The 14404-nt window shown below is 46.4% G+C and overlaps 1 protein-coding gene across 4 annotated transcripts in view; it reads left to right on the top strand.

Annotated features, from left to right (window-relative positions):
* The window catches only part of SYNE2 (spectrin repeat containing nuclear envelope protein 2), a 293618-nt gene extending 279644 nt beyond the window's left edge, over positions 1 to 13974 (top strand). For 3 of the 4 annotated variants that reach the window (XM_077323895.1, XM_077323893.1, XM_077323894.1), the window contains 10 exons: positions 376 to 444; positions 2292 to 2431; positions 3236 to 3356; positions 6419 to 6630; positions 7059 to 7259; positions 8553 to 8681; positions 10117 to 10308; positions 10440 to 10529; positions 11585 to 11625; positions 12287 to 13974. In XM_077323895.1, coding sequence (XP_077180010.1) covers positions 376 to 444; positions 2292 to 2431; positions 3236 to 3356; positions 6419 to 6630; positions 7059 to 7259; positions 8553 to 8681; positions 10117 to 10308; positions 10440 to 10529; positions 11585 to 11625; positions 12287 to 12512 — 1421 coding nt within the window. In that variant the 3' untranslated portion in view covers positions 12513 to 13974. The remainder of the gene's footprint in view (positions 1 to 375; positions 445 to 2291; positions 2432 to 3235; positions 3357 to 6418; positions 6631 to 7058; positions 7260 to 8552; positions 8682 to 10116; positions 10309 to 10439; positions 10530 to 11584; positions 11626 to 12286) is intronic. The other variant, XM_077323896.1, reaches the window with a different exon arrangement.
* The last annotated feature ends 430 nt before the right edge of the window (positions 13975 to 14404 follow it).

Here is a 14404-nt window from a genome sequence, read left to right as displayed (position 1 = left end):
GGGAGAGGAAAGGGAAGGCGAATGTAAGCCGCTTTGAGCCTCCTTCGGGTAGAGAAAAGCAGCATATAAGAACCAGCCTCTTCTTCTAATGGACACAACCTATGTGAGAGCTGCACAATACTTCCATGTTCAGAGGCAGTGTACCTGAGTGTCAGATACTAAGGGCGAAATACCAAGTGACAGCCTCCATTGTCATGTGTTCCAGGCAAATTTTCGACAGGTGACTGGCAAGCCAGTGATGGGAGAGATGGGTCTTTTCATCCAAACCTGCACTAGTAGGGTACATGTTGGGGAGGAAAGAGGAGGGAGAAAGAGTGAAAGAGAGAATCTTTTCTTTCTTCAAAGTAGCAACTGGTGTCATTATTCTTTTTCCAGATCTAGAAATCACTGAAAATCCCGAGGCCTATCTTAAAATGACCACAAAAGCTGTGAGAGCAGTTTCGGGTAGGGCCCTGCCGCTGCATGTGTCCCAAGATGACCAGTCTCCCTGTGCCGCACGCTCTGCTCCTCACACCCCTCTCATGCGCTCCCTGGCTTGTGTCAGCACCATGCGCCAGTTGTGCTCTGTGGTGGATTGTTTGTTTTTTTTTCAACACTGTGCCGCACGCACCACATCCTCCATCATACTGTTTGTCAATCTCCATTCATATGAAAATGGGTGAACTTTTAGTGGACAGGGAGTGGGGCGGAATTACAAAAAGAAAGAATAAGATGCAAGAAAAAGAACAGTGTATTCCTGTCGTATTTGTTAAATGTCGTAAACTGCCCCAAGACAACAGATCCAAATGGGGCAGTTTGTAAACTTGATAATAAATACAATGAATTCCCTTAAGCTCCAGCATCATTATAGCCATAAATTCTATGAAGCAGAGGTTGCTTTTCCCTAGCTCATAATGCTGTTTCTAACATGCATCTGACCTGTCAATTCGTCCAATTTTTAAATTTCCAATTTAAGAAATGTCAGGATTTCATGTGGTTGTTGTTTTAAAACCGGCTAGCCTCCCCCAATCTCCCAAGCCTGTGGTTTTCATGGAATGATGCTATCAAAAGTTATGCCGTTTGGTCGCTATCCTGCCCCTAAAACAATGGCTGCTGGGCTGACGTTCTGCTTCGCTGTCCACCTCTGGACCTGAAAGCTCTCTCTAGCTCAGGGTTCCCCAACGGTTTTGAGCCTGTGGGCACCTTTGAAATTTTGAGAGTGGGTGTTAAGTGTCACCCCAAAATGGCTGCCAGAGGAGACGGAGCCAGTTTCAAAATGGCTGCTGCAGGAAGTGGAGCTGAATGGAACCTCACACTTCCTGGGAGAAGGAAAGCCTGAAGGAGAGATGGAGCAGCAAACTGACTAAATCCTCCTGATTTTCCAGCAGAAAATCTCCTTTGAATGAGAGTGGCCAATAACAAACGCTGCCTTACAACAGTCCCATCCACTGCCTGAAAATGCAGTTGCCAAGGGATGTACTGTCAGGTGCCATGTTGTCCATGGACGCCACGTTGGGGAACCCTGTTCTAGGTGGTACTTCTTTGGGGCAATCCAGGATGAGTGTTTGCTATGCTCTCCAAACCAAGGGCAGCCATCTCTACTCTGCTCTTGTCTTGTGGCCCCGTCTTAAGTGCTGGCAGAGACTCAGAAACAACCCAAGATATCTAACATTGGACCAGTGGCCTTTCTCCGCCCCATATACTTTAGGAGTAAAAATAAATTGTTCGTTTTGAAATTGGGGATGGGCTATGGCAGTGCCACCTTCTCTAACTAATGGATTTCAGGAAGGGAATGCTGGGGTGGGACATCACTGTAGCCCTCAAGAGCTGCAGCCAATCAGAGCAGGATGTGCTGAGCTAGTTGGTCCAATGAGTGCATTCCGCATAATGCTGTTTCACAGGACTTTTAAAGAATGCCACAGAATCTGCCTGGTCTTGGCTAACGTAGGGGCAAGCCTCACACTCAGAAGTATTTCCCTTGCTTCTTGGTGCTGCTGTTAACTCATGACAAATCCTGTCTGCGGGTATTTTCAGCTACAAAACAGAGAGAGATCGAGAGAGAGAGAAACCATCTCCTATAACTGCATGGCTCTCATTCCATCGCCCACCCCCGAAGCACTGCTGACCTTTGTTTGCCATCAAGCATGCTTTGCAAGGAAAATGGTGGGGCTACCATTTTGTCCTCCGTGTCATAACCAGGCGCCACCTCTAATTGCAGACCGCTTGTCTTTTGCTTAGGCAGAAAGTTCGGTCCAGCGTCTCATTTTTGTGTTTTCCCTCTCTGTGGATTTCTTTCCATTGTGGTTCAACAGGGAAATCTGCTTCCGAACCTCATGCGTGGCGCTCGCCAGAGGGCTCCAGCTGCCAGAAGCATCCCTACAGCCAGGGGGAGATGGTTAGAAATGTCCTGCCGAACAGTCCGGAGACGAGCACCCCCTTCAAGCCGAGCTACGTGAGTTATTATTCTATTGAGAGAGAAAACATGGTGGATGGGTGCTTTTATCCCGTTCCAAACTCTCCTTCTTTCCTTTCCCTAACTTCTTCAATCATCTCCACCATAAGGTGTTTTCCCCAGAGCACCATGTTGGAACTATATTGGTGTGTAGGGGCAAAATGATTTGGACAAGTGAAACTTTGGAGAAAAGCCAACACACCCACATGCAGACAAGGGGAGCTTAGACTCTTGAAAGTTCACACCGCAGAAGTCTTGTTGGCCTCTAAGGTTCTCTTAGACCAGGGGTGGCCAAACTGTGGCTCTACAGATTACTATGGACTACATTTCCCATGAGCCTCTACTAGCACCATGGTGGAAGGGGCTCATGGGAATTGGAGACCATGGATCTCTGTAAAACAAGTTTCGCCACCCCTGTTCTAGACTCTAATATGGCTCATCTCCTGCATACCATGATGCTTTAGGAGGTTGGACTGGATGGCCTGGATGGCCCCTTCCCAGTCTAGGATTCTAATGAGTACAGAAAGGGCAACAAACCTGCTGTTTACAGCTTCCTAACATTGTAATGAAGAACAGGTCGATTAGAAAGATTGCTGACCCAGGATAACAACTTGGTTGAATAGTCTTCTGGCTGTCTTCAGCAGCAGCATCACTGGAAGAACACTGCCAATGAGCAGGCAACAGACAGAAGGCCTTGCCCATAGGCAGGTGGCACATGCTTTGGGAGAGCGTCACTCTCTACTTGGCCCATAGCCAGGTATGCACATGCTTTGCAAGCGTCACTCCGTATTTTGCCTGTTGCAGGTAAAACAACTCAGCACCAGCAGCGTGGACAGCATTAAGGAGATCTCTGGGATCTCGCCCAGTGAAGAGCCTCCAAACAGCCCAGGCCTCGTTGGTGTTGCAGCAGTGGAGAAGCAATCAGGTACATCGGCAGTGCTTCTTATGGCATCTCCCCCCTCCCTGCCACCAAAGGGAAGGGGGTTGGTGGACCAAAGGGAAGGGGGACTGGTGGTTCAGTGACAGAGCATCTTCCTGGCATGTAGAAGAAGAGTTGATGTTTGCACCCCACTTTTCACTATCCAAAGGAGTCTCAAAGTAGCTTCCTGTCCCCACCCTGTGAAGTAGGTAAGTTCAATCCCTATAATCGCCAGTTAGGAGAACCAGGCATTAGGTGATATAAAAGGACTATAGCTGAGACCCTGGAAAGCCCCTGCCAGTCATAATAGACAATACCCATCGTCCTAAGACACTGGTCGGTATTAGGCAGCCAGGAAGGGGCTGTGTGGTAGTGGCTTAGTGGTAGAGCTTGCAGAAGGTCCCAGGTTCAGGTGAAAGGACCAGGCAGAAGGTGATGTGAAAGACCCTTGCCTGAGACGCTGGAGAGATGTAGCCAATTTGAGTAGACTTTGAGTAGAGATTTTGATAGAACAAGGATCTGATTCAGTACAAGGCATTTGCAAGTATTCAGCTATGATTAAACTCAGATGTTGTTCTGCAAACTGACCCTAGACCAGGCTTTCTCAATCGGGGTTTCATGAAACCCTGGGATTTCTTGGTGGCCCTGGGAGGGTTTCCTGAGTTAATTAATTTTTATAAATATTGTTTAAATTAGTTAAATATTTATCGGTGATATGACCATATATGGTCGTGTTGATCCCCCTCAAAATGGCCAATGATGGGCATGGATGGGATGGGAAGGGGCCCCAGGTGGGGGTGTCCACAGCTCTGCTCCCCGACCATATTCTGCACGATGATGCCACTTCTGGGGTTTCTCCAAGCTTGAAGAAAGTTTCAGTGGTTTCTCAAGTTAAAAAGTTGAGATCTAGGCAATTGTCCCTTCAGTTATGCAGGAATTCATGGTGTAACAGAAGCAGAAAAGGAGAAAGCTCCGTGCCTCAGCTTGCTTCCAGTCGGAAGTTTGAAAAGGAGGGAGAAAGTAAGGGGAGGGAAATGGGAGGGTAACGAAAAGGAGCAGACGCGATTCCATGCAGTTCAGGTTCATTTTAGCAATGGGAGTTCAGCCAAAGGTTGTACGGAGAAGGCTTGTAGGTAATATTACCTAGTTTTAGTTTGACCTCTTCTGATGCTGTGCAACCCCGCTTAGATTCTGAAATGATTTGAGTAGTCGGAGTAATTGGAATGGGCCGTATCCTACAACAAAAGAGCCTCTTGAATCAGAGGAAGGATTCTTGGACTGTTAGCCGAGCACCATGGCAGGATACAATCCGGGCCTTCTGGCTCAACAACCTGATAATGGTTGGCTTCTTAAAGATCAGAACTGGGTTTTCCCCCCAGTTAGCATGTAGCCATAAAGGATAAAAACCTATGCAGCTTCTGACAAAGACTCCATACCAGTCTTCGTAGCTAATCCATCGGTGTGTGAAGCTCATCCATTGTACCAAAAGCTATCAGTGGTTGCTCGCCATGGTGACTAAACATTACAGAGATTACATTTCAATGTCCAAAATGATCTGTCTCAATAGCTTAAAGGCTTGCGATGAGAATCAAATGGAATGCCAGTTGACCGAATTTTCCATTTTATTCAACAAATCCAGGTATTTGTAAAGAATACGTGTACTGAATATAGCTAGGAGATTCTGCCCTGAAGTGGAGCTAAAGTCAAGCTGTTGTCTCTTAAAAGATTCTGCTTTGTCTCCAGACACATGGCCATGTACCCCATACAGTGCCTGAACTTATTCCACAGAATGATTGAAAGCACTAATCCAGAGGAGAATTCCATATAAAAAGTGGAATACTGATTTGGCATTGAAGACTCAAATAGTAGCTGGAACATATTGGGTACTCTTTACATAAAGCGAGCAACCACAGACATACTACATTACACTAAATTAATTGCATATTTCCTCTGTGCCAATCCAGTTGTTATTATATTGGAAGTTTATTCCTAAATATTTAAAGTGCTTCACCCGTTCCGCAGTATTTCCCTTGACATAACAATTAAGGCATCTCCAAGACCTTGAAAAGACCATTATTTTTGATTTTTCAAATTTTACACATAATTAGACTAGCAATAGTAATTTAACACTGGCAGGAGGTGCTTAAGCCCCCTTTGAGAGCTGGCCAACACTATTACATCATCCACATAGAATAATAGATGAACAGGATATGGGCCAAGTGTTCAAAGTGTGAGTCAGTTCATTCATAATTCAGTGGACATGGGGCCAAAATACATACCCTTTAACCACCTGATTTGAGTGAATCTAGCATGTTACCAAGAAAGTTGCTGTGAACTTAGCAACTAGTTGCAGAATCTAAACTAAGGATAAGAAAAAGTAAACGCTTATCTGTTAGCAACAAATCACGCTTATTCCATAATAGGTTCCTAGATATAGAATCAAAGGCTGCTTTTAGATCAAGAAACACTGAGAATAACTTCTTCCCGCACCGGCCACTGTACTTCTCAACCAAATGGCAAGAGTAGCACAGTGTGGCAAGGTATCCTGTCCAGAACAAAATGCAATAGTTCTGTGCCAAGGAGAGTCTGCTTGGACATCTGAATCATGTGTTTGTTTAGTAAGTGTCTTGCATAGAGCTTGCTCAAGATGGAAAGTAAACTAATTGGATGATAGTTTTCTGGGAGTTTAGGGTCACCTTTAAAAAAAAAAATCAGCACCATTCTGGCAATAGTCCATGGTTCAGGCATGAGTCTGAATTTATCTATTAATGCAAAAAGGGTGGTAAAGGTGGGGATCCACCATTCTAGATTTTTTGAAATATTTCATGAAGAAGCCTGTCAAGGTGACTTCCCAGCTTTCAGTTGTTTAATGAGGCCTTCAACTTTGGTTGGACCAGCCAGTTGCCAGTTTGGCCCATCAAACAGGATTTTTTTTTGCTGGCCAAGAGAGGCAATTGACGCATTGTCAAAGATACATCTTGAAATAATAGTAATTCTCCTAAGTTTTGTTCAGAAGAGTAGGGTTGGTTTGGGTTTTTTTAACATTGACAGTTTTGCCTTATCTGCAGGAGTCATCGAGAGGTGGGACCTCCTTCAAGCCCAGGACCTAAGCAATAAGCTGAGAATGAAACAGAACCTCCAACAGTGGCAGCAACTCAACTCCGACCTGGCCAATATCAACGCTTGGCTGGATCCAATGGAAGAGGAGCTGGAAGAGCTGCAGAAGGCAGACCCCGTCGGCAGCATGCAGACAATCGAGCAAAAGGTCAAGAAGCTGAAAGTGAGTCAATAACGCAGCCCCAATCAGCCTTGTGCTGGTATTTGTCTTTAGTTTTAGAAAGAAAAAACAAGAAATTGCTTTGTTGGATCAGGCCGGGGTCCATTTGATCCACCATTACGTTTCCAAAAAACCCAAGCTACAGGGTGTTGGCCAATTCTGATGGGTTCGTGGTTCACCAACTGAATTTCGTGGCAGGTTTACCAGCACGAACCTTTGTTTCGCAAGTTTTGGCTTCTTCAGCCAAACATAATTTTTTTTTTTTTTTACGTAACATAAATTTATAATAGACACTGATAGCTAATATTACATATTAACACAAAGCTAAAGTAATGAACTTTGTCAAACCAAAGATTCCCCATGTTTTTGCCATGCCACTGTTGTCGGCGATTTCTTACCCCGCATCCTATATCCGCTTCTGTGCTCCCCAGGAGATGCTTAAGGCCTTTGACAACTACAAGGCCCTCGTGCTGTCCGTCAACCTGACCAGCAGAGACTTCAAGCAAGCAGACAGCACCGAATCCAAAGAACTTCAGAACCGGCTCCGGAGGGTCAACTTACGATGGGAAAAAGCCAATCATTTACTGGGGACTTGGAGGAAGAGCTTGCAAGAATCCCTGATGCGTTCCCAGGTCAATAGAAAGGAGCTTGCTGCCTGGGCTTTCTTAAGAAAACAGCTTATTAAGAGTGTTGCCTGAACATTGCACTTGCACCATTCACCAGTGGTTACACAGAACAGTTTATGTGCGTCAGAAGAAAGCAGTTGCCTTTTCAGTGTCCTTTTGCCATAAGCAGGCAGGATGGAAATCGCATCTCTCATTTTTGCCTTGATAGATAACCTTTGATAGATAACCTTCTGATCCTTGCGTCTGGAATGATTTCCCTCCTTCTCCCCCAAATGATTTCCCCCCTTCTCCCCCAAAGAGCCTCCTGACTCAAGGGATCCCTTATAGAACAGGGGGGGGGGGAAGTGTCATCATCAATAGGATACATCTCTGGCTCTAAGACTGCCTTTCTCAACTCTTTTTTAACAATGAGAAACCCCTAAAACATTCTTCAGGCTTTGAGAAACCCCAGAAGTGGCACGATCATGCAGAATATGGTTGGGGAGCAGAGCTGTGGACACGCCCACCCAGGCCCCTCCCCTTCCCACCCCCTCCAGGCCCACCATTGGCCATTTTAGGAGAATCGACATGACCATGTCGCCTAATGATGATCTGGGACCAAGGGACCAAGCCCTATGAAGATAGGTTGAGGGACTTGGGAATGTTCAGCCTGGAGAAAAGGAGGTTGAGAGGGGACATGATAGCCCTCTTTAAGTATTTGGAAGGTTGTCACTTGGAGGAGGGCAGGATGCTGTTTCTGTTGGCTGCAGAGGAGAGGACAGGCAGTAATGGGTTTAAACTACAAGTATAACGATATAGGCTAGATATCAGGAAAACATTTTTCAAGTCAGAGTAGATCAGCAGTGGAATAGGCTGCCTAAGGAGGTGGTGAGCTCCCCCTCACTGGCAGTCTTCAAGCAAAGGTTGGATACACACTTTTCTTGGATGCTTTAGGATGCTTTGGGCTGATCCTGCGTTGAGCAGGGGGTTGGCCTAGATGGCCTGCATGGCCCCTTCCAACTCTGTGATTCTATGATTCTAATCAATGTTTAACAAATATATAAATATATTAAAAATTAATCAACTCCCACCCATTTGGGAAACCCTTCCAGGGCTGTCAAGAAATCCCAGGGTTGCATGAAATTCTTCTTGAGAAAGCCTGGTCTAAGCCTATGGCATTCTCCTGGCCCATTTGGGTTGCATGGTGCTGTTGGCCTCGAGTTGCATGCAACCCAGCCCAGTGCAGAGTTGCATATGGTGCTGTCTGCAGATGCACCGTTGTTGTCTGTCTTTCGTCACGCCCAGTGCTCTCTTCCACAGGATTTCCACGAGGTGAACCAGAAACTGTTGCTGTGGCTGGCCGGTGCCGAGACCCGACGGCATCGAGCGCAAGTTAAAGACCCCAACGCCGATCCCCACGTAATACAGGAGAGTCGGAAAGAATTAATGGTAAGTTTAAAATGGATCAGAGCATCTGTCAAGCTGCAGCCGACTTGTGTCGATCTGTTAGGGTTTTCAAGGCACGAGGTGAGCAGAGGTCATTTACTATCGCCTGCCTCTGGGTAGCGATGCTGGACTCCCTCGGGGAAAAAGAGGGAGAGCTCGGTCTTTGTACCTTGAGAGCCAGCTTGGTGTAGTGGTTAGGAGTGTGGACTTCTAATCTGGCGAGCCGGGTTTGATTCCCTGCTCACGGACATGCAACCAGCTGGGTGACCTTGAGCTGGCCACAGCACTGATAAAATTGTTCTGACCAAGCAGGAATATCAGCCTCACCCACCTCACAAGGTGCCTGTTGTGGGGAGAGGAAAGGGAAGGCAATTGGGAGCCGCTTTGAGACTCCTTCGGGTAGAGAAAAGTGACATATAAGAACCAACTCTTCTTCTTCACTAATCTCAGGTCTCTCTCAGCCTCACCTCCCTCACAGGGTGTCTGTTGTGGGGAGAGGAAAGGGAAGGCGAATGTAAGCCGCTTTGAGACTCCTTCGGGTAGAGAAAAGTGGCATATAAGAACCAATTCTTCTTTTTGCTACCTAAAGGAGATTCAGAACAGCCTGCAATCACCAAACTGGCTTCCATCTGCCTCCCTGGGAGTTCCATTCTGCTTTCCATGACCTTTTTGTCCTTCCCCTTACCTTAAGCTGTCTGTGGGTAAAACAAGAGTGGCACAGTGGTCCTTAGATTGTATTTGAACTTACCTGACCACTGAGAAAGAACTCCTAGTGTGGAGTGGAAAGACATCTGGTCCATGTGTTATTGTTGGTTTAGTGTTTGCTGTATTACACAGTACATATAGAATCATAGAAGATAACCATAGAATATAACTGAAATGTTATCAATGTCTTAACTTTTATTACGTGCACGTAATTATAATAAACTAGGGACAAAGCCCATTGCATTCAGGAATACAACGGGCGCTAGATTGGGGGGGTGTGTGGAAGAACTCTGCAGATGGCCTCTCCCTCCCCTCAGGACCTTAAAAGGCTGCAGGCCCTCTGGCAGGGAACTCACCGGCAGGGGCAGTTTCTCATGTGGCAGGAATCTGCAGCCTCCAAGCCTCAAAGGGAGTTGGAAGGAGGAGGGGGTGGTCAGGATGGGGGACGGAAGGTGATTGGCTGGCCGCTGGACAGAGAGGCAAGCCAATTGGAGGAGGAGGCACTCAGGGACGGGACAGCCGCCCTGAGTGGGTGTCAAGCGCTGAGTGGCACAAGCCATGAGACCAGATCCTCTTCCTAGTCCTTACTAGAAATATTAAGGGGAAAAGATATTTGTAAGCAAAAATATCGCAGCTCAACCTTTAGGTTCCTATCTTGTCTCGTCAGGTTGGGGTTCTGATTCCTTTTTTGGTTCTTCACATTTCATTAACACGTACTGTTTGTTTCTTTAAGCAACTTGAAAAAGAACTGCTGGAGCGGCAACCACAGGTGCATACCCTGCAGGAAATCTCCACGTACTTGCTCGCCAGATCAGATGGAGGGAAATACGCCGAAGCGGACGAAAAAGTCCACGTCATCGGGAAGAAGCTGAAACAGCTTTTGGAGGGGGTTTCGTGTGACTTGAAGACGGCACGGAGCAGCCAGGTGGGGCTGAGGGAAGCTTGGTTAGATTTGGACAGATTTACCCTTATTAAAAAAAAATACAAAACTCCCATTGGAGACAAAGGTGTAATTTCATGCAGAACTTTTTTCCTCCGTTGTTTATCTTCTTTTAGGATATAAGTGCATTTCTGCCAGGTTTCGATGAACTAGACTCTGGAGTCGCTCAGCAGCAGCCGGAGATAGCTGGCATCTATAAAAAGAAGGTGAGTATCTGTGTGGTAGATCTCTAAATATGCATTTCCTTGTACTCTAGTGCAGTGATTCTAAACTTTTGTGGGAGATGGATAAGATTCACAGAGTTCAGGCACATCTTTAATGGAGGCAGTGTTTAGGGGCAGAGGTGGCCAAACTGTGACTCTCCAGATGTCCATGGACTACAATTCCCATGAGCCTCTGCCAGCAGGGGCTCATGGGAATTGTAGTCCATGGACATCTGAAGAGCCACAGTGTGGCCACCCCTGGTTTAGGGTGTTGAACCAGGATCTGGGAGGCCCAGGTTCGAATTCCCACTCTGTCATGGAAGCTTGCTTTGGTTCCTCTAGGCCAGGGGTAGTCAAACTGCGGCCCTCCAGATGTCCATGGACTACAATTCCCAGGAGCCCTTGCCAGCATTCGCTGGCGAATGCTGGCAGGGGCTCCTGGGAATTGTAGTCCATGGACATCTGGAGGGCCGCAGTTTGATTACCCCTGCTCTAGGCCAGTCAGTCACACACTCTCAGCCTAACCTACCCCACAGGGTTGTTGTGTGGATAAAATAGAGAAGGGGGAAATGTTCAAAGGCCTGCAAGACAGAGCTATTCTGCCATCATGGGAAGATCCATGAGCCCCAATAGGATACCCCCTCAACATCTAATGCGTAATATTTGATACTTAATATTTAACAACCTGTGGATGGATGGACTGGTTTCATGTAAATTGTGATTTTAAACTTTTATGTATTTATGAACTGATGTCACCTGCCCTGAGACTTGTGGATTGGGTGGGTTAGAAAAATAAAGATGATGATGGTGATTAAAGTTTCTTTGGGTCCCCTCTGGAGAAATAAAACTGAGGTCTGAACATATGAGGCAGGCGGGCAGCTTGTGTGTTTTATGTATTTTCGGCATTCGTGAACGAAAAGATTTAAGCACCATGTGAATTTTGCTTTTACCAGTCCCAGTGACTAGGAGCTTCTGGAAATGTGTAGCGTTCTCACTTTTCATCCGTGTTCTCTTAGACCTCAAAACACAGACATATTGCATTTTCTAAACATTTACAGGTCGGTGGAACGAAGAAAGTCGGGAGTGGAAGGAATCAAAGGTAGGTAGTGATTATTTAGCATTCCTTCCTTCCTTCCTTCGTTGTGCAAAAGCTCTCTCTGTACACATACAAGGACTTTAGTTGGATTCCGCATTACACTGCAAGTAATCTGCACTATTCAGGAATTCCTCTTCGGCATTCCGTCTGCCAGCAGAATTGTAATGGCGTTCCATTCCACCCTTAATAAAGCATTGTATTCCACATATATCCATTCCTGTGTGCAAGATTCCACTATACATCTATGTACACTATACATCCCAAGTCACAAACCACTTCTAGCCACCCCAGCAAGGGGCTTCTAGAGCAAACGAGAAGCAGAGGTGGTTGGTTATGGCCTTTCTCCGCAGAGTCTTTCTCAGTCGTCCCCTGTCCAAGTACCAAGCCGGCTTAGCTTCCAATATCCGACAAGAACCTGGTAGACCACCGAGCAAGCCCAGGGTTCCTAAAAAGAGGCAAGCAAGGGCAAAACACCTCTGAATGTCTCTTGCCTTGAATACCCTGCGGGGTCACTGTAAGCCAGCTGCAACTTGACGACACTTCCCATCATTAGGGAGAATAATCCTATAATATTCTGATCTTGCCCTGGGGGTGTCCTTTGTTTTGAATTTGTAGCTAAACTAAAGTCCAGCAATCATGTCTGACTTTGCTCTTCTCATTGCAGAGTCAGGGAGACGGGCACGGCCACCCCTCCAGCTCCCGAAACCCCCTCCTTCTTCCACCGCATGCTACGGGCTGCACTGCCCCTTCAGCTCCTCCTTCTCCTCCTCCTGCTCTTGGCCTTCCTGATCCCGTCTTCAGAGGAGGACTACAGCTGCACTCAGGCCAACAATTTTGCCCGCTCCTTGTACCCCATGCTGCACTATATCAACGGACCCCCGCCGACCTAAAGCGATCCGCCCTCTGCACTCCACGTCTCTTTCTATGCTGCTAGCATCCGTCCGACATCTTCATCCGCCCGAAGGTTCTCCCAGGCTTCGTGGAGAATTCCCACCAGGGCTCACTTGACGTAACGGTGGAACGGTACTAATGTTTGGGGTCACACCACTGGGGCTGCCAGTCGAGAAAACACCATCGCTTGCGATCCCTGCAGTGCACTAGAAAACATTTCAAAGTCCCCGTCTCCGTGATGCTTCTTTGGTGATTTCGACATTTGGGAGCGGTGATAGGGGAGCAGATATCAATCCCTCACCTTTTTTTGTACAGAAGGTTCTTTTTATATATTTGTGAACAGTAAGCAATCTATTTGACACTCTTTGCACAGCTGGTAGATAGTCTTTGTGCTGAAAGGCACACGGGATTTGCAAGACAGTGTCATGTTAGCCGTTGAAATTATTTTAACGCAAGGGACAAAAGCCAGTGAGGGGAGCCTGTTGGGAAATTCTCCCACGCAAGCCCCATTGAAATGAATTAGCCGTGCTCTAGAATGACCTGGATAGATCCTGGATGCTTTAGGCTGATCTTGCATTGAGCAGGGGGTGGGACTGGATGGCCTGGATGGCTCCTTCCCACTCTAGGATTCTAGGAGTCTAGTTCAGCAGTGGAAGGGGATGGCTAAGGAGGTGGGGAGCTCTCCCTCACTGGCGGTCTTCAAGCAGTGGTTGGACAGATCCTTGTCCTGGATGCTTTAGGCTGGTTCTGCGTTGAGCAGGGGGTGGGACTAGATGGTCTTCATAGTCTATTCCCACTCCAGGATTCTATGAGTTTAGTTCAGCAGTGGAAGGGGCAGCCTAAGGAGGTGGGGAGTTCCACCTCACAGGTGGTCTTCAAGCAGTGGCTGGACAGATCCTTCTCCTGGATGCTTGAGGCTGGTCTTGTATCAAGCAGGGAGTTGGACTAGATGGCCTGGATGGCCCCGTTCAACACTATGGTTCTATGATTCTATGACCTGGGGCAAAAGAATTTCCTGCTGGGTTCTGCTCGATTTTAATATGACGCAGTAACCTGTCTTTTCCATTGATGCCTGGCACGCACAAAAGTCACAATCCTTATTTCTACCATTTTAATATCATAGTAAAAGAAAGGTTTAATTTTTTAAAATATAAATATTTCTTATACTTTAGTCTTTTATCTCCCCTGTCTTTCCAGTTCAACAAGTTGTATATGTTTCCAGAGAAAGAGAAGATTTAGTACGTAGAGCTGCCTTGTCTGATGGTCTTATTTTTTTGAACTATTTTTTTAATGAAAGACAGATTAAGCGGGAAAATACCGATGAAGTTGCATGCAGATGGCTGAAATTCTGAATAGCTATCTTTTAAAAACAATGCTGAAAATTAGATGTATTGATTATTTCCTGTCTGTACACATGAACAATGTAAAGTTGTCACTTTTTAAGACAAAGATTATCAGTTATCGTGTTGTTGTCATTGTCGTTCTTTTTAAACAATGCACATGAAGCAAAAGAAAAAAGGATTTGGGCTTTGTAATATAAGTTCATAAGAACATCAGTGGAACTCTGCTGGATCAGACCCATGGTCCATCTAGTCCAGCATCTTTTTTTCACACTGTGGCCAGCCAGTTCCTCTGGAGGGCCAACAACAGGGCAGAGAGGCCGAGGCCTTCCTAAGAACATCAGGAGAGCCCTGCTGGATCAGACCAGGAGTCCATCCAGCCCACACAGTGGCCAACCAGTTCAAAACTTTTCCTCCTTTTCCCCTCTGACAATTTTCCTAAAAGTTTTCCGGTACCCAGAAACTCCCCAATAAAATATTTTGAACAACCTTCAACACCTTATTTTTCCGTGATGATGATTTCTTCATCCATTGCCTTCTGGACTGAAGAA

Source organism: Paroedura picta, chromosome 2 (genome assembly GCF_049243985.1).
Source record: "Paroedura picta isolate Pp20150507F chromosome 2, Ppicta_v3.0, whole genome shotgun sequence".
NCBI lineage: Eukaryota > Metazoa > Chordata > Lepidosauria > Squamata > Gekkonidae > Paroedura > Paroedura picta.
This window is presented reverse-complemented; position numbering and strand designations above follow the sequence as displayed.